The 15,173-nt window shown below is 35.9% G+C and overlaps 2 protein-coding genes and 1 long non-coding RNA gene across 7 annotated transcripts; 1 reads left to right on the forward strand and 2 right to left on the reverse strand.

Annotated features, from left to right (window-relative positions):
* The first annotated feature begins 1,138 nt into the window (after nt 1-1,138).
* LOC118754332 (protein ALP1-like) lies at nt 1,139-4,704 on the forward strand. Of its 3 annotated transcripts, none has more exons than XM_036489206.1 (3): nt 1,139-1,270; nt 2,496-3,036; nt 3,105-4,704. In XM_036489206.1, exons 2-3 carry the CDS (start codon nt 2,726-2,728, stop codon nt 4,057-4,059), a joined length of 1,266 nt encoding a protein of 421 aa, XP_036345099.1. In that variant the 5' UTR covers nt 1,139-1,270; nt 2,496-2,725; the 3' UTR covers nt 4,060-4,704. The 3 variants fall into 3 exon arrangements, with proteins under 3 accessions (XP_036345099.1, XP_036345100.1, XP_036345101.1); XM_036489207.1 differs by having other exon boundaries at nt 1,139-1,266; XM_036489208.1 differs by lacking the exon at nt 1,139-1,270 and having other exon boundaries at nt 1,667-2,604; nt 2,712-3,036.
* Nucleotides 4,705-5,210: 506 nt separating this feature from the next.
* LOC118754334 (transcription factor Adf-1-like) lies at nt 5,211-6,988 on the reverse strand. Its single transcript, XM_036489209.1, has 4 exons — nt 6,747-6,988; nt 6,518-6,652; nt 6,300-6,456; nt 5,211-5,941 (listed from the first exon to the last, which is right to left on the reverse strand). Exons 2-4 carry the CDS (start codon nt 6,645-6,647, stop codon nt 5,749-5,751), a joined length of 480 nt encoding a protein of 159 aa, XP_036345102.1. The 5' UTR covers nt 6,648-6,652; nt 6,747-6,988; the 3' UTR covers nt 5,211-5,748.
* Nucleotides 6,989-11,535: 4,547 nt separating this feature from the next.
* Nucleotides 11,536-13,863, reverse strand: LOC118754335. Of its 3 annotated transcripts, XR_004994882.1 has the most exons (5): nt 13,584-13,863; nt 13,237-13,501; nt 13,025-13,165; nt 11,863-12,958; nt 11,536-11,550 (listed from the first exon to the last, which is right to left on the reverse strand). It is a non-coding gene; the product is annotated as an uncharacterized LOC118754335 (long non-coding RNA). The 3 variants fall into 3 exon arrangements; XR_004994883.1 differs by lacking the exon at nt 13,584-13,863 and having other exon boundaries at nt 13,025-13,140; nt 13,237-13,560; XR_004994881.1 differs by lacking the exon at nt 13,584-13,863 and having other exon boundaries at nt 13,237-13,559.
* Between the last annotated feature and the right edge of the window lie 1,310 nt (nt 13,864-15,173).

Below are 15,173 nucleotides of genomic sequence, written 5' to 3' on the forward strand. Positions count from 1 at the left end.
GTGCCCAATAAATAAAAAAAATGTGATTAGTATTGCCATAATGCAACCCTGCTGCGAGGTTGCAAAATGTAGACGCGTAAAAAACATACCTTTGAGTGTGACAAAATGTAGACGGCGTCGTTTTCCAATTTTGTATGGGAAACAACAACACCACAGGTTTTACGGTTAGAAAACGTCTTAAAATGTAGACGTCTACATTTTCAGACACTATTTGGAACGAACTGTGAACACCCCAATTGAATCATGATCCTGGGCCACAGCTGCGATCATCTGTTTTTTAGAGCTGCTTATTTTGGTCTAAACTGCTCTTTTTTGACCTGAGTTGCATTAAATAGTCTTATACAATTTACCGCCCTATTCCCACACGGCTGACAAAACTCAGTGGCCGTACTACTGCGCCTAATACTATGCCGCAAATTTATTTTAAGCTGTCGTATGACAATTGTCAGTTTTATTGTTATGACCTACTGAGTAAGTGACAACGGCGAAACAATGTTTATATTATGTTTTAGGCGCAGTAATTGTGACAATAATCATATGATGAATTTTGTCAGTGTTGTGGGAATAGGGCGGTTAGTAGTATTTGTGGTTCAAATGGTAAAATATATGCCCAAAAACTTGAAAAATATTAGATGATTGTTTTTTAAAAATGCTATTTAGTAAATTTCGTTTTGATTTCGGCATTAGAAATATTCAGATTATAAAAGTTTTTCACATATGTTTTAAGATTTTAAAAATTTTAAAAAGTACGGTAGAATGCAGCAATGTGGTCGAATTTGTTTGCATCTTCGTCAGCTTATTCGTTTGCAGACTAGAAAAATGGCGAACAGCCATCAAAATACTAATTCAAAATACACAAAAATGGGTGCGCGCAGCAAAATTCAGCCCTAATGGTAAGTTCATTTCATCGTGCGGCGACAAGTTAAGAATTTGCGATACATTTTCAGGCGAACGTATGCGAACGTTTACCGGGAGAAGAGGTATGGGACGACAGCTGGCATGGCATCCAGACGGCAATCTGGTGGCTTTAGCATTAAGTTGTAACCGCGTTAAGATATTTGACAAAGCTGAAGCGAGCTAATACAGTGCATTCGTCGCCGGAGAATGATGTTGCATTTCACCCAAGTGGAAATTTCTTGGTGACTGGCGGCGATGACGATACAATAAGATTGCTTGATTTATTAGAAGGTCGGCCAATTTATACACGGTAGTAGGGCACTTTACCGGAACCAGGTCAAAATGGACGGGAAAATTATACACTAACTGGTAGGTAAGTTAAGGATGCACCATTGAAGATTCCTCCAGGGTCGACTTCGATATCAAAATCTTAATGCAATTTAGAAGGACGGCTCTCAACACTAATATTATAACTTAAGTAAAAGAGTAACTAACAGATTGGCTGACTTCCAAAACGTCTATTGCTTTGCATACGTACAAAGTATAATGTCCCATAACACCGAACTACAAAATGTTAACAATGTATACTTTTTCAAAACGCATTCAAAAAGGTATCGAAACGCATCGCTAGAGCAATCAGCGCATCAGAATCAAAGTTGATGTTGAAAGTCGTTTGTTTTTGGTTACCATTTGTGTTTTAAAAATGGAAAATTCAGAAAAATTGTCCATTGCTAAATTGAATATTTAAAATATGCAATACATAAGGTTGCGATGTGTCGCAACTCTGCATTTTGAATAGCGCAGTAAAACAGTTTCCAAACATTGTATTGATACGCTTTCGACGTCAGCCATTTCTGATTCCGGGTGCACTATTTCGAAGTTCCCCCAAGCATAATTGCACAACAAAATTGTATTAACAAAAAAGAAACACACATACCTACACTTATTTCAAAGCTAATATTGTACACTCACCGGTCGATCTCTCCCTCTGGTGGGAAGGGATACAGAGGCACCCCTAATCCGCATCCAACGATACAAGCCTGGTTGACCTTTTCCTGTTATAAAAAATAGCAAACAAGCAATTAGAATATGCAATGAAACACCTAATTATTAGAGGTACCTTGGTAGTAGGTACACCATGGTAAATATTCGCATAAGACTGTTGATTATTTAACTTATATGGCTAGTTACGTTTCATTCTTACCTCGTCCATTGTGTTCATTTGCTCGTAGCAAAAGCGACTACCTGGCAACCTATAGGGGTTGAATTTTACTTAAATTTATACATTTATCCACCAAAGTCGTTTGATAAAGTGATAAACTTTGGTTAAATAGATTTCCATACAAAGTTTTACAGTTCAGTTATCAAAATGATAAATTTATCACTTTATCCAGTTTATCAAGAGTATATCACTTTTGATGAAGACCCCTATTATTTATTCAATAACAGAACAAAGGAAATAAACAACAAGAAAATAATATTTGTTCACAATTATGAGCACTGATCTGGCATTTTGTTCAAGTACGTGTAGGAATGAAATACAATAATCAATTTCCTTCTGTTTTTCTTTCTGAAAACCCGAATTGTCTCAAATTTAGTGACTTGAGATGACACTGGATTATTGAATACCATCATAAAGGCCGGTCCACATAGAACTTTCGCGTTGGCTTTGGCGTTGGCGTTGGTTTGACAGAACGCACGTTAAAAGTATGCTTGCTACAATGAACGCTTTGACATCTATTGTTTTCATTGTCATCACCAAAGCGAAAATTTTGCAGTGAAAATATAATTTAAAGTGTGTTTGTTTTTTAAAGCTATCGCAATTAAAATGTTGTCTAAAGAAGCGGTTGAAGTCATTTTAATTGCACTAATGATGTACGAGACTCGCGAATGTTTGCGAAAAATAAATTCCCGCCGGGAGTCTTGGGTGAGACCACTTTACTTAAGTCGGGATATCAATGGACTATTTGCATCAAGTTTTGAAGAAATGTATAATAATGACACTGAGCAGTTCAAAAAAACGGTTAGAATGAGCAGAACGATGTTTGACCATCTCCTCGGACTTGTAGGAGAGCGTCTTACTAAGCATTCCAATAGGCCATCAATACCTGCCGCATTAAGACTCTTTTTAACTTTGAAGTAAGGAAATTAAAGACATTAACCTATAATCTTTTGACAAAATAGAAATGAACTTGGTATATTTATAGTTATTTAGCACATGGAGGTAGTCAGCACATGCTCGCCATATCATATAAAATGGGACGCTCCACGGCAAATAAAATCGTTTTGAAAACATGTGAGATTCTTTGGGATGAACTGGGTGGCATATACTTGTCTATACCAAACCGACATGAATGGAAACGTATTGCAAACGATTTCAATTCGATTTGGAACTTTCCCAATTGTGTAGGTGCTATTGACGGAAAGCACATAATATTAAAGTGCCCTCCTAGCTCGGGATCCTTATTTTACAACTACAAGGGAACATACTCCATCGTACTTTTGGCATGTTGCGATGCTAATTACACGTTTACCTGCATCGATATTGGTGCATATGGCTCTCAAAGTGATGGTGGTGTATTGTGCAATTCGAGCTTTGGGAGAAGACTTTTCAACAACCAATTAGACCTTCCCGAGGATGATATTCTGCCACACTCCACCCTTAGATTTCCTCATTTTTTTGTTGGAGATGAGGCATTTCCCTTAAAAAGCTATATTATGCGACCATATCCTATTGAAATTTTATTCGTTTTTCTAAACATACATATACGCTTTTTAGGAATACGTTTGTCGCCTGACCGCGAACTTTTCAATAAGCGTCTTTCAAGAGCTCGGCGCGTTATAGAAAACGCGTTTGGAATTATGACAGCTCGCTGGAGAATTCTTCTGTCCCCATTGCAAATGCATCCAACGAGTGCCGAGAGCATTGACAAAGCAACAGTGCTATTACATAACTTTTTAAAAATGCACGATGGCACTTATTGCCCACCAGAATTTGTCGACCAATACCAAGGAGACAATATTGTCGGTGGTTTATGGCGACAGGAAATTACAACGCCCCTTCGACGAACTGGTCGATTAATGGCGAACAATGCCGCCAGAAATGCTTTCAATTTGAGGGATCAGTTAAAAGACTACATAACCGCGCACCCTATTAATTAAATAATAATATTCTCTTTCATCAATTTGTTCTTAAACTATACTTTTAGATGTACCTATTTTTTCATAAATTCATTCTTTATTAATTAGTATTGGTTGCTATCCCAGAATCCATCGTAGTCTGATTTTTCGTGAAATCTACGAAAATGCGATCACTGGATCCGAATTAAAACGAAGGAGTGAATTAAAAGTATATGCTACGTTCGTAGCTAATCGAATTCAAGGATAGCATTTTCGTAGATTCCACGAAAAATCGGACTACGATGGATTCTGTGATAGCCATGATTAGCACATCATTTTTGTTTTGCTTTTTAAGCACATACAAAAACGATACAACAAGATACAGCCCGCGACAAAACGGTAGCACATCAAAATTTTGATCAGTTTTGACTATATATCTTTTCTTTCTTCATTATTTTTCTATAAAATTATAGCTCATTAGCTAACAAAAATCTTAAAAATCCAAATTTCACAAACTTTTCATACCAATTTCAATCATATTTATTAGAATTTCTAATCATTTTTAGTATGCTGTTTTATAACATATACAATTTTACAAATTTTGAAATTTAGATTTATATGGCTTTTGCTGGATAAAGAACTATAATTTAATAAAAAATAAATGAATGTTAAAGACAAAAGAAAAGTAGTAAAAACTGGTCAAAATATTGATGTGCTATCTTTTGTCGCGGGCTGTAGTAAACATTAATTTTTAAATTTTTAATATGTACCACTATTTTAATTCCGAAATTGGTTTTTAAATTAATCATACTCACTGTAAACACCATACATTTTAAATAAAATATTAGTATTATATTGTACATACGTGTGTATGTATAAACATTAACTTTTTATTTTATAATTACAAGGCACAACAAAAAACACCTAAATATAAATTATGAGGATTCAGTGCTCTATTTAAAAACATAAATTATGAGGATTCAGTGCTCTATTTAAAAACATAAATTAAGAGGATTCAATACGCTATTTAAAAACATAAATTAAGAGGATTGAATCCCTTATTTAAAAAAGACTATTTCACTAAGTTGTACACCTGTGTGCACAAATATTGTAGTAGAATTCAAAATGAAATTTTGTGCAACCTAAGAATATTTATTTTTAATAATTTTCATTCAAATTCTAGTTTATAGTAAATTCGAAACTTGGATTTAAACGTATTCGGTTATAAATAAAAATATGATTTAAATGAAAATTATTAAAAATAAATATTCTTAGGTTGCACACAATTTCATTTTGAATTCTACTCCAATATTTGTGAACACAGGTGTAAATAAGTTACGATTACACAGGTACAAAAACAATTTCACAAAGTATTTTTTTGAACACAGGTGCAAATAAGTGTAAGGTACAAAAACAATTTCAGAAAGTTATCAATTACGGATTCGCAAACAGCACAATAGTAACAATTAACTGCAACCCGAAAGCTTTAATAATAGCTAAAAAAATTCAGTTTTCTAAGGTTCTAGAAAGCTATTTATTAAAGCACCGGCTCACAAAAAAAAAATTAAACACAATTGTAATTGAATACGTAGTTTAATATTTCCATTTTCAATGTATCTTGTATCTGTTCTGAATGCTTTAATAAGTAACTATCCAGAACCTTATAGAACTCGTAATTGCGGCTTTTATCAAAGCTTTCGGATTCAGATTGCCTTTCTACGAATTTATTCACTACATCACATAGTGACCCAAATCTCTCATTTGCCTTGTCTTCCATTCGGACCCGTTTTTTTTTTTTATGGAGCTAGCGTCAATAGAGGCTCTTGGAGAACTAATTTCTTCGCAATTCTCCACCTCTGAGTCCTGTGTGTTGCTGTTAATTGTATCCCCATCCGTTTGGGAGAAATCCAGGCTCGAAAACGTTCTGCAAGTAAACAAGAAAAATGTTATTAGTACATATTATATATTTATGTCATCGAGAAACTAAACTGGCAACCAAAAGAGCGTGGTGTTTTTTTTTAATATTTGCAATGTTTTTCAAGTTAAAATGGTTATTTCCTTATAAAAATATGGTTCATGTTTTAATCAAAACCACATAAGTCAGACTTTCATACCTTATACAGAACTTATATATACACTTATACACAAACTTATACTTATATACTTATATACAAAAAACACCATGCACTCACTTTTGATTGCCAGTGCAAACGGCACAATCATTTCAGTTAACTATTTTTAATTGAGTACACCGTCACTGCATGTTTCATTGATAAACTTACCTTCGAGGAGCAACATGATCTTTTAAAAAACTCATTGCCTCCATGTGCGACCATGTTGGCATTTCCTCAGCAGCAGCCCCCGACCGCCCTTTTAATGCAGCAGTCTCCCGGACGAAGCGGTCCCTCAGAGACTTCCACCTCGTTTGACAATGCTTTTCTGTCGGAGGAATTTGATTTAAAATTTAAATACAACTATTAATATATATATGCATACGTACCAGATACGCCCACCAGCTGTGCCACCTTCTCCCAAGCCTTTTCCTTTAAAAATTTGTTTCGGAAAAGGTTGGAGCTTTTATCGTAGAGGCAGGGGTGCGCACTGACAGCTTCTATTAATTTATCTTCCATTTTACCTGCAAATAAAACAATAATACATACATATTTATATCGTTTGTTTGTTTATAAGTGTAATAAACAAGTTTTTACATAAATTAAATGTTTACTCACGTTTTTAAGTGAAAATTCAGTCAATTTAATTTGTTCGCCGGGTCCTTCTCAAATTTTCATTAAATTTATATCCATCAGCTGATTGACAACGCGCGCAAAAAGATGAAAGATGCCCATCTTTTTGCGTGCGATAACTTTGGCGTTGGCGTTGCCGTTGATATGTGGACATGTTCATATAATTGTGCGTATTCATAGTCAGCTGTTAATAAACGCCAACGCCAACGCCAACGCCAAAGTTCTATGTGGACGGGCCTTAACTCTCAGATAATATTTATCACAGCGCACGGCAGTGCGCGCGAGTGACGGAAGCAGCCACAGTAGCATGCTGAAATAATAAGTATATTTACATTTTGTCTCAAAATAAATAAAAAAATTTACTCAATTTATTAAAAACCATAGTTTAAAATAATTTTTTAGATATTTCTTGTTCCTTCGAAACTCGATAAAATTAAATTTTTCTTTATTTGGAATAAAATTATAATTAAAAAATTATGCTGCAAAGCAACACTTTTCTGTAATTCCAATAAACACAGAACCCTGTTTCATATTTTTTCGGAGCTGCACAAAACCCTGGTCTCGAAACAGCACCTCGGAACCCTGGTTTTTCCCGTTATTTTTTCCCGAATTATTTCATTCGGGTCGTAGTTTTGCAGTTTCGGGCCGTTCGGTTTTGCTTGCCATATTGGGTGCCATATTGTTCACACTGTCATCGCCATATTGAACACTCTGTCAACTAGCTGTCAACCCTAAGATATATGACTTGTATTCTTCCACAATGCACAAAATATTCACGTTAAACAGTCATCAGTTGTTTAGTTTTTAAAGCTTATAATAGGTTCGTTCGCGTAGCTGTTAATTGTTCATGTTTAACCAAAACTTACAAGTTTTTGCGTTCGCGTACGCAAAAAACTTGCAAAGTAGGGGAAATTGAGAGCAAACTGACATTTCATTTTGAGGGGAAGCTGCTGGTTTCTGCTGGAAAAAGGTGTGTACGCGTATTGAGAGGACAAAATTCTCCAGCAGCAAAAGTTCTGAGAATTTAGCAGCATTCGCTCTCAAAGAGACGAAATATCAACAGAAGTACGAGAACGCAAAATTTGCAAAAACTTGCAACCTTCGAAACAGCTGATCACTTGCACAGTTGCCACTGGTGATTAATTTGGCAATTTATTTTCTGTTTGGTACATTTTCCCCCGATTTGGCATTTTATACAATTGAATAGTTTTCGATAAGAAAAATCTTTTTAAAATACAAATTAATTATATGAATAAGTTATTTTTTTCATAATTATTTGTGATATCACATGGTGACGTATTCAAAAACAAGAGTATCTCCTCCAAACACCCATCATTGATCCAAAAACAATGTAATAGATATAGCTACAGATGTAGCTTTAAAATTATAAAATTTTCATTTCAACAATCAACCTACCAAAACCGAAAACTTCAGCAAAACAACATTTCAGCATGCTGCATTTAAATCTATTTTGGTATATTTAAAGGTAAATTATGGTACAAACGAAAAATGTCATACGGCAACCATAGTCAGCACACACTAAAGAGCGAAATACACAACACAACATGAACGAAAGACACAAGATCACGTAAGAACAAGAGAGTGAAAAAAGTCGATTTTTTGAGCGGGGTCTACGCCAAGAATGATAGAATACCATGTAGTCTATTTGTGGTATATTGGAGTACTTACAAAAGTGCTCCTCTGTCATGCTGTAGCGGACCAACTCGTGTCTCTGCGCCAGCTTATTGTTTGTTACCACGGTGCAGCGAACAAAGGTGGCGCCGTCAGAGGTACCGCTACTTTGGTTTTGCCGATTTTGACAGTTGTGGTAACTCGTAAATAAACTTTTGTTTACAAATAAGTTGCATAGAGAAATTTGAATTATTAGTGAAAAATCGGTTAAAATCGTGTTAATTTGCAATTTTTTTAGTGATTTTTCAGTTGAGTAGTGTGTAAAAACTGATAAAATGAAGTGCCGTGTATTAAATTGCGACAGCCGTCAAGGTAGTGCCTCTAAATGCAGCTTTTTTTCCTTTCCTCGCAACGATGCCGTGGCGAGAAAGTGGGTGGAATTCTGCGGGCAAGTAAAGCCATTCAATTTGGATACCAGCTTCATATGCATGAAGCACTTTACCGACGATGATTATCAAAATGTTATGCAGTACAAAGCGGGTAAGTAGCATTTACTTTGAATTACGTAGATATCTAATAAAAGGATTAGGATTGGCTAAACGCCCGATACTCAGGCGCGATGCGGGGCCATCCATTTCTGTGTGTGCTATACCTGTAGCAGAGTCTCAACCGCATGATGACCACAATATGGAGGTGCTTGAGCTAGGTAGTTGCGAAGGTAGTAAAAATAGTACGCCCTTAAAATTATATTATTAATCTAAGGGGTTTGTTACAGTGGTTGTAAGTGAAAGCAATACAGAATATCGACCCAAGGACGGTACTCTTGATGCTTCGACATCACCAATTCGTAACTGGGTTTACTATGACGGCGATCTTCAAGAAGTGGAAATGTTAAAAGCGGAAGTGTAAGTTAATAATTTCAAGATCATAATGTGCAAATCAAATCATAACTTATATTTTCTACTTCTTGCAGAGCGACATTGAAGCGCGAAAATGCAATCCTCAAAAAGCAAACCGCTAAGCAGGGTACCGAGATCGCTACATTAAAGCGGGAGTCTGACCTTCAGCTGAAGAAGCACGCGTGGGCAGTAGAGCTGTTGAAAAAGAGTTTGGATGCAATGGCTGCCGAAATGGGAAATATAGAAGATAAACTGGCTTCTATATTCACCAAAGGTCAGATAGACAAACTGAAGACTGGGTCGAAGCGACGAAATTGGGCGGAGGAGGATATTGCACAGTCAATTACATTGTATGCTGCCAGTCCAAAGACATACAGGCTGCTGTATAAGCACTGTTTTCCACTACCTGGAGTTCGCACACTGCAGACTTGGGCACAAAAAGTGGAGATTTCACGCGGACTTATAAACCCAGTCTTCCGCTTGTTGGCAGCCGCTACCCATATGGACGAGGCACAGAAACTATGCGTGTTGAGTTTCGACGAAATGAAAGTAAGACAATCTTACTGTTATGATGTTTCGTCGGACTCAACATTAGCACCCGTCAACTATGTGCAGGTAGCGATGTTAAGAGGTAAATATTACAGAAAAGATTTTCTAAATAATATAAAATATTTGTAAAGCCCTTATATATTTCAGGTCTCATGGCAAAGTGGAAACAGCCAGTCTTTTATGACTTTGACTGCAAAATGACTTCCGTTTTGCTGCAAAGCATATTGCAGAAGTCGCAAGATTGTGGCTACAATGCAGTGGCTGTCGTATGTGATTTAGGAGGTACCAATAGGTCGCTTTTCAATGATCTCGGCGTAAACGAAGACCAGCCGTGGTAAATAATGATAATTAGATGTATATTCATATTTCAGTCCCTATTAATACTTCTCATTTCCATAGGTTTATTTTCAATGACCAAAAGGTTTACGTTTTCGCTGACGTGCCGCACTTGCTAAAACTTTTGCGAAATCATTTCCTTGATCAAGGTTTCCTAATTAATGGGAAACCTGTGAAAAAGGAAATAATTTTGGAGTTATTGTCAATTACAAGCACGGACTTGACAATAACTCACAAGATTTCAGCAAGTAACTTGACCGTGGCTGGAGCTCACCGCCAAAAGGTCAAGACGGCTGCAAAATTATTTTCGCACACTGTAGCGCAGGCCATCACAAGGGCAGCAAGTGTGGGTCACCTGCAGAAGCAAAACTGGGCCGAATGCTTCCAACTGTTTAAAACAGTATGTATTATTGATATTCCTATATACATATATAAATGTGAATTATATGTGAATATATGCACATACATATATGCATATACATATGCACATACATATTTAAACCCTAATATTAAAACGTATGTTAAAATTATACACCATAGACGAATGATTGGTTTGATGTTTTAAACGTCAGGGTTCCCCACGCCGACTCCAGGAAGCGGCGTCTTGCATATGGTCTAGCGCTCGAGGAGCAAGACAAGATCCTTGACGAAATGACCAACCTAATAAAAAGTATGAGGGTGATTGGCAAATTCAGTCTGCTGCCATTCCAAAAAGGTAAACTAATATGTGTTTCTCAAGATAAATATTAATTTTTTTCATTTTGCCTAAAGGAATCATACAAACGAATTTAGCGTTAAAGTTGATGTTCGAGGATATTAAAGCTCGATTTAACATCAAGTATGTGTTAACGTATCGCCTCAACCAGGACGTTCTGGAAAACTTCTTCGGAATTATTCGTTCGAAAGGCGGGTTGCATGATCACCCTGACCAGCAGGAATTTAAATACCGTTTGAGGCTCTACTTGCTGGGACATAACAAGGGCGTCTTATCCGACTCTGCTAACGTAGAAGAGGATGATACGCCAGATTTAGAAGTCACCCAGCCGCCTCTTACAAGTACTTTAACATAATTTTTTAACTATTAATTATTATTACTATTAATTATTATTACTATTAATTATTATTACTATTTATTATATAAATATATTGTAGTATTAATGATTACATCCCTAATGTATCGCCATATTTACAGGTATTTTGCTAAAAACCCTGAGTTCTAATAAAGAACTGTGGCCGGTGGAAGAGCGGACTTCGACGAATTGGAATTTGACGGACTGGAGCATTTAGCCGGGTATATTTGCCACAGGTTAAAGGATGATATTCCAAGCACGTCGTTTGGTAGCAATGACAACTCATGTTCCTGGGCGAGTCACCTAAGCGAGGGTGGGTTGTCAATACCAAGTTCGTCTATGATGGACCATATGAGAAATCTAGAGACAGTGTTTAAAGCAATGAACGAAGATGGCTTGCTAATTACAAATGATTTTGTAAAAACTCACATTGAGCATGCTTCGAAAATTCATTGCGACATTAAAGTGAAAAAATTATTTTTCAGGGCAAGAATGTTATTTAAAATAAGAAAATTAAATAAAGAACTCATTGAAAATGCCCACAAGAAAAAAAGAAAAATTAAAAAAACTCTGGCTTAGATTCATATGGTACCATTATAAATTGTAAGTACGTACTAAAAACATACGGTAAGTTGTCAACTGAAATGTTGTATAAATCCGTAGAAATTAAAAGTTCTTTGATTGTAGCATGCAGCAACGTCCGCAGTTCCCGCAAAGTAAGCTCAATGTTTAAGCCGCCTAAAATTATAAGGCATGGATGCAACGTAAGCCTATGAGTTTAACAAATAATCTGGCATCTTGTATAAAAAAATATCCATATTTATTTATTTGCAGGAGAATAACATGAATGAAACAAAGGCCCTTTTCAGGGCCGCCAATTAATTTACAAAGAGACAATTATTTATGCTTTCAAAAGTACAAATTAAATTAGGCCATCATTTTTGTGTTTACATGCATATGTATATGGAAATGTGCAAAAGGCCCTTTTCAGGGCCGCAAATTAAATTAACAAAAAGACAAAAAAATTTGTGTTTACATATTGCTCATTTACTTCAATAGTGTCATAATCTCAATGTCCAATATAATACAAAATCGAGTTAAGTATAGAGAAATGGATGCTAACTGCTCTTCTATGTTGTGTACTTTCATATCTGGTGGGAGATCTTATAACCAGTTAGCGATTCGCAAATTGTCGCTAACTGGTTACGGAATCTCCCCCTGCACTGATTACCACTAGCTCAGTAGAGCAAAATAAGTATTCATTTTTGATATGGGAGTATATCGTTACCTTAACATAGAAGGGCCATATCTCACATCGTCGTTAAAATACAAAATGCCGTAACTAACTCAATATGCAAAACTCGCTTTTCGATTGATTATGATGCGTTTCATCGTTTATGCAATATAAATTATAGTTAGTTATGGCTTTTTTATATTTCAGCGACGATAGGGGCCTTTCTAAATTAAGGTAAAATTCAAAACTTGAAAACAGTTTTTTCGAGCGTTTGGTTTTGGAGTTATGTCAATATTGAAGTAGAAAACTACAAAAGGATCTTGCCATAGTCTACGAATATATGGAGCCCACTGTATGAAATTGTCGATTTCCACTTTACTACATTCAATTAAATTCGCCTATTTCGCATTGTTTCTTGTTCGGTGTTTCCCTATGGGATTCCCAGTTTTTGACGAGCATCAATCAATACGTGCTTTCCTTCAAACAAAGATTCCTGATTAGTTCTTTTACAGATCTTATTGGAAAAAATGATTTAAAGCTTACCTCGTAATACATTTTGATATATCACTTCTCACTGTATTCTGGAATAAGTTCGAGTTCATAAATAATGCCGCGTATTATACGCATCTCTTTGAGGAAAGTAGATTTTCTCGATTCGCCTGCGACAAAAAGCAAAAGTTTTCCCTATATTTACAAATGTGTATAACATAAATACATAATTATAGAAATTGCGTTTTCAATTATCACCAATTAACCTGCATATTTATTGGGCCGGATCAATCCCTGTGATTTATATCTTTGTTCCAGCTCTTCAGGTATGTTGCGTAAACGACCAAGGTACGAAATAATAGTTGCGTTCCAGATGCTTCACGATATTCACGATTTGCAGGAACAGCTGTTGGTAGTACTGCACTCATGCACACTGCATGGCTCCGATTCGCGCTGTTGTCCTTCCATGAAGTGTGCCATGGTGCCCCATCTCATTATGCGTAGATGCAAATGTAACGCTGCGACGAATCGCTGCATTTTGTGTATACAGGGCGTGCCAAAGCCGAAATGTTTTTTTTATTATTATATTTACAGCATTTTATCACAATCATACCGGTTCTGCTCCAAGCAGCCTCCTTTAGCAAGTTAACTAATCAATCCCACTCAGATGCTGGCGCAGTTTGCTGCACCAGACCGCTTGTGTGGTGTATTTCGCTCTTAAGCTAAATCAGTTTTAGAATAGGGAATGAGGTAGTTTAGTACTTTTTTTAAGGCGTAAAATGTAGTTTTTTCAGGAGGGAAACATCGATTTTGCTACGGGAGTCAAGATGGCGGATTAGAGCGAGAACGCTGTCAATATCCAACACCTTGTATTATTCCACCATGGTTGATTGTAGCTTCCTGCGTTCATGAAGTTGACAAACGAGTCAGTTTGACATCATGATTCAATAATACAAGGTTAGATAATTATTGACAGGTGCGGTTTGACACTCCCTTACAAAAGGTTGCATTTACGAAGGGCAGAAAAAGGGCAAGAATGCGATCCCTTTTTTCGAAAATGGTAGTAGAAAAGTACGCAAAGTAGCCAATTAGTAGTGAAATTCCTTCCGTAAATTCTAATATATTTGCAGGAAATCTGGCATTTTAAACGAAATGTTGAACGTAATATTGATATATCTACGTGAATTACGTAATTTATATGCTATTTAGCCGTATAAAGACTGCAAAATGACTCAAAATTAAAATAAGACTACTATGAGATTGATGTAAACATCCAATGCTTATGTTTTCATCAGTTAAATATGCTTCATATGCATATACAAATAAACATATTGCACAAAAGCTTATACTTTTATTTAACACCAAAGCTACACTGTTTCGATGTAAATTTGCAAAGAAGCAACACGGTACCACTGTTAAGGGAGCGGTGCGAGAGGGACAACTGTCAGTTTATCGAACCTTGTATTATTGAATCATGGTTTGACATAAGGTTGGGAATTTTTCTCTTGCAGTGTTGTATTTACACCTGATTTACATGATTCAAGTACTTGAAAGCAATTCTTGCTCATTCTCTTTTGTGTTTTTTATTTGCTTTTACATGTTTCAATTCTGTTGAATTCAAGTCTTTGGTTCTTTAAATGGGAAGCAACGAAAATGCCAAAAGCAAAGCAAGAAAGTTGAAACGACTTGACGGTACAGACGCATGTGTACTCGTCCCTTTTCTTCTCACCCCCTCTCTTCCATGTTCGAGCAGAATTGAATTCAATACTTGAACTGTGTAAAAGCACACTTATTACATTCAAAAACTATATGGTCGATGTTTTCAGGTACATTGCAGATATCGCAATTTATTTCATCCTGGATGTTCATTTTGTTTAGCGTTACTTTGCAGACACCGTGTCTGCCTATTATTCTGTTGATCTTTTTGATATTTGTAGATTTTTTGGATTTAAAAGCTTTGTGGGAAAACCATGGTTTCTTGTTTATCAGGGGGAAAACAAGGCCATAATTTATTCCTTTAGTTTGTGTTTGATTTGTGTACTCTGTTTGCCATTTTTGGTTTATTATTTGGTATATTTTAATGTAACTGTCTTTCAAAGTGAGTTTTGGGCAATTCACAAGGTGTTGTGAAGTTATATTTTCCTAACAAAAGTTGTGTTAAAACACGACGGTTGTGAACACCTGTTACGATTATTTATTATAT

This window comes from Rhagoletis pomonella, unplaced genomic scaffold, assembly GCF_013731165.1.
Source record: "Rhagoletis pomonella isolate Grant_MI unplaced genomic scaffold, Rhpom_1.0 Rhpom_scaffold_03725, whole genome shotgun sequence".
Taxonomy (NCBI): domain Eukaryota; kingdom Metazoa; phylum Arthropoda; class Insecta; order Diptera; family Tephritidae; genus Rhagoletis; species Rhagoletis pomonella.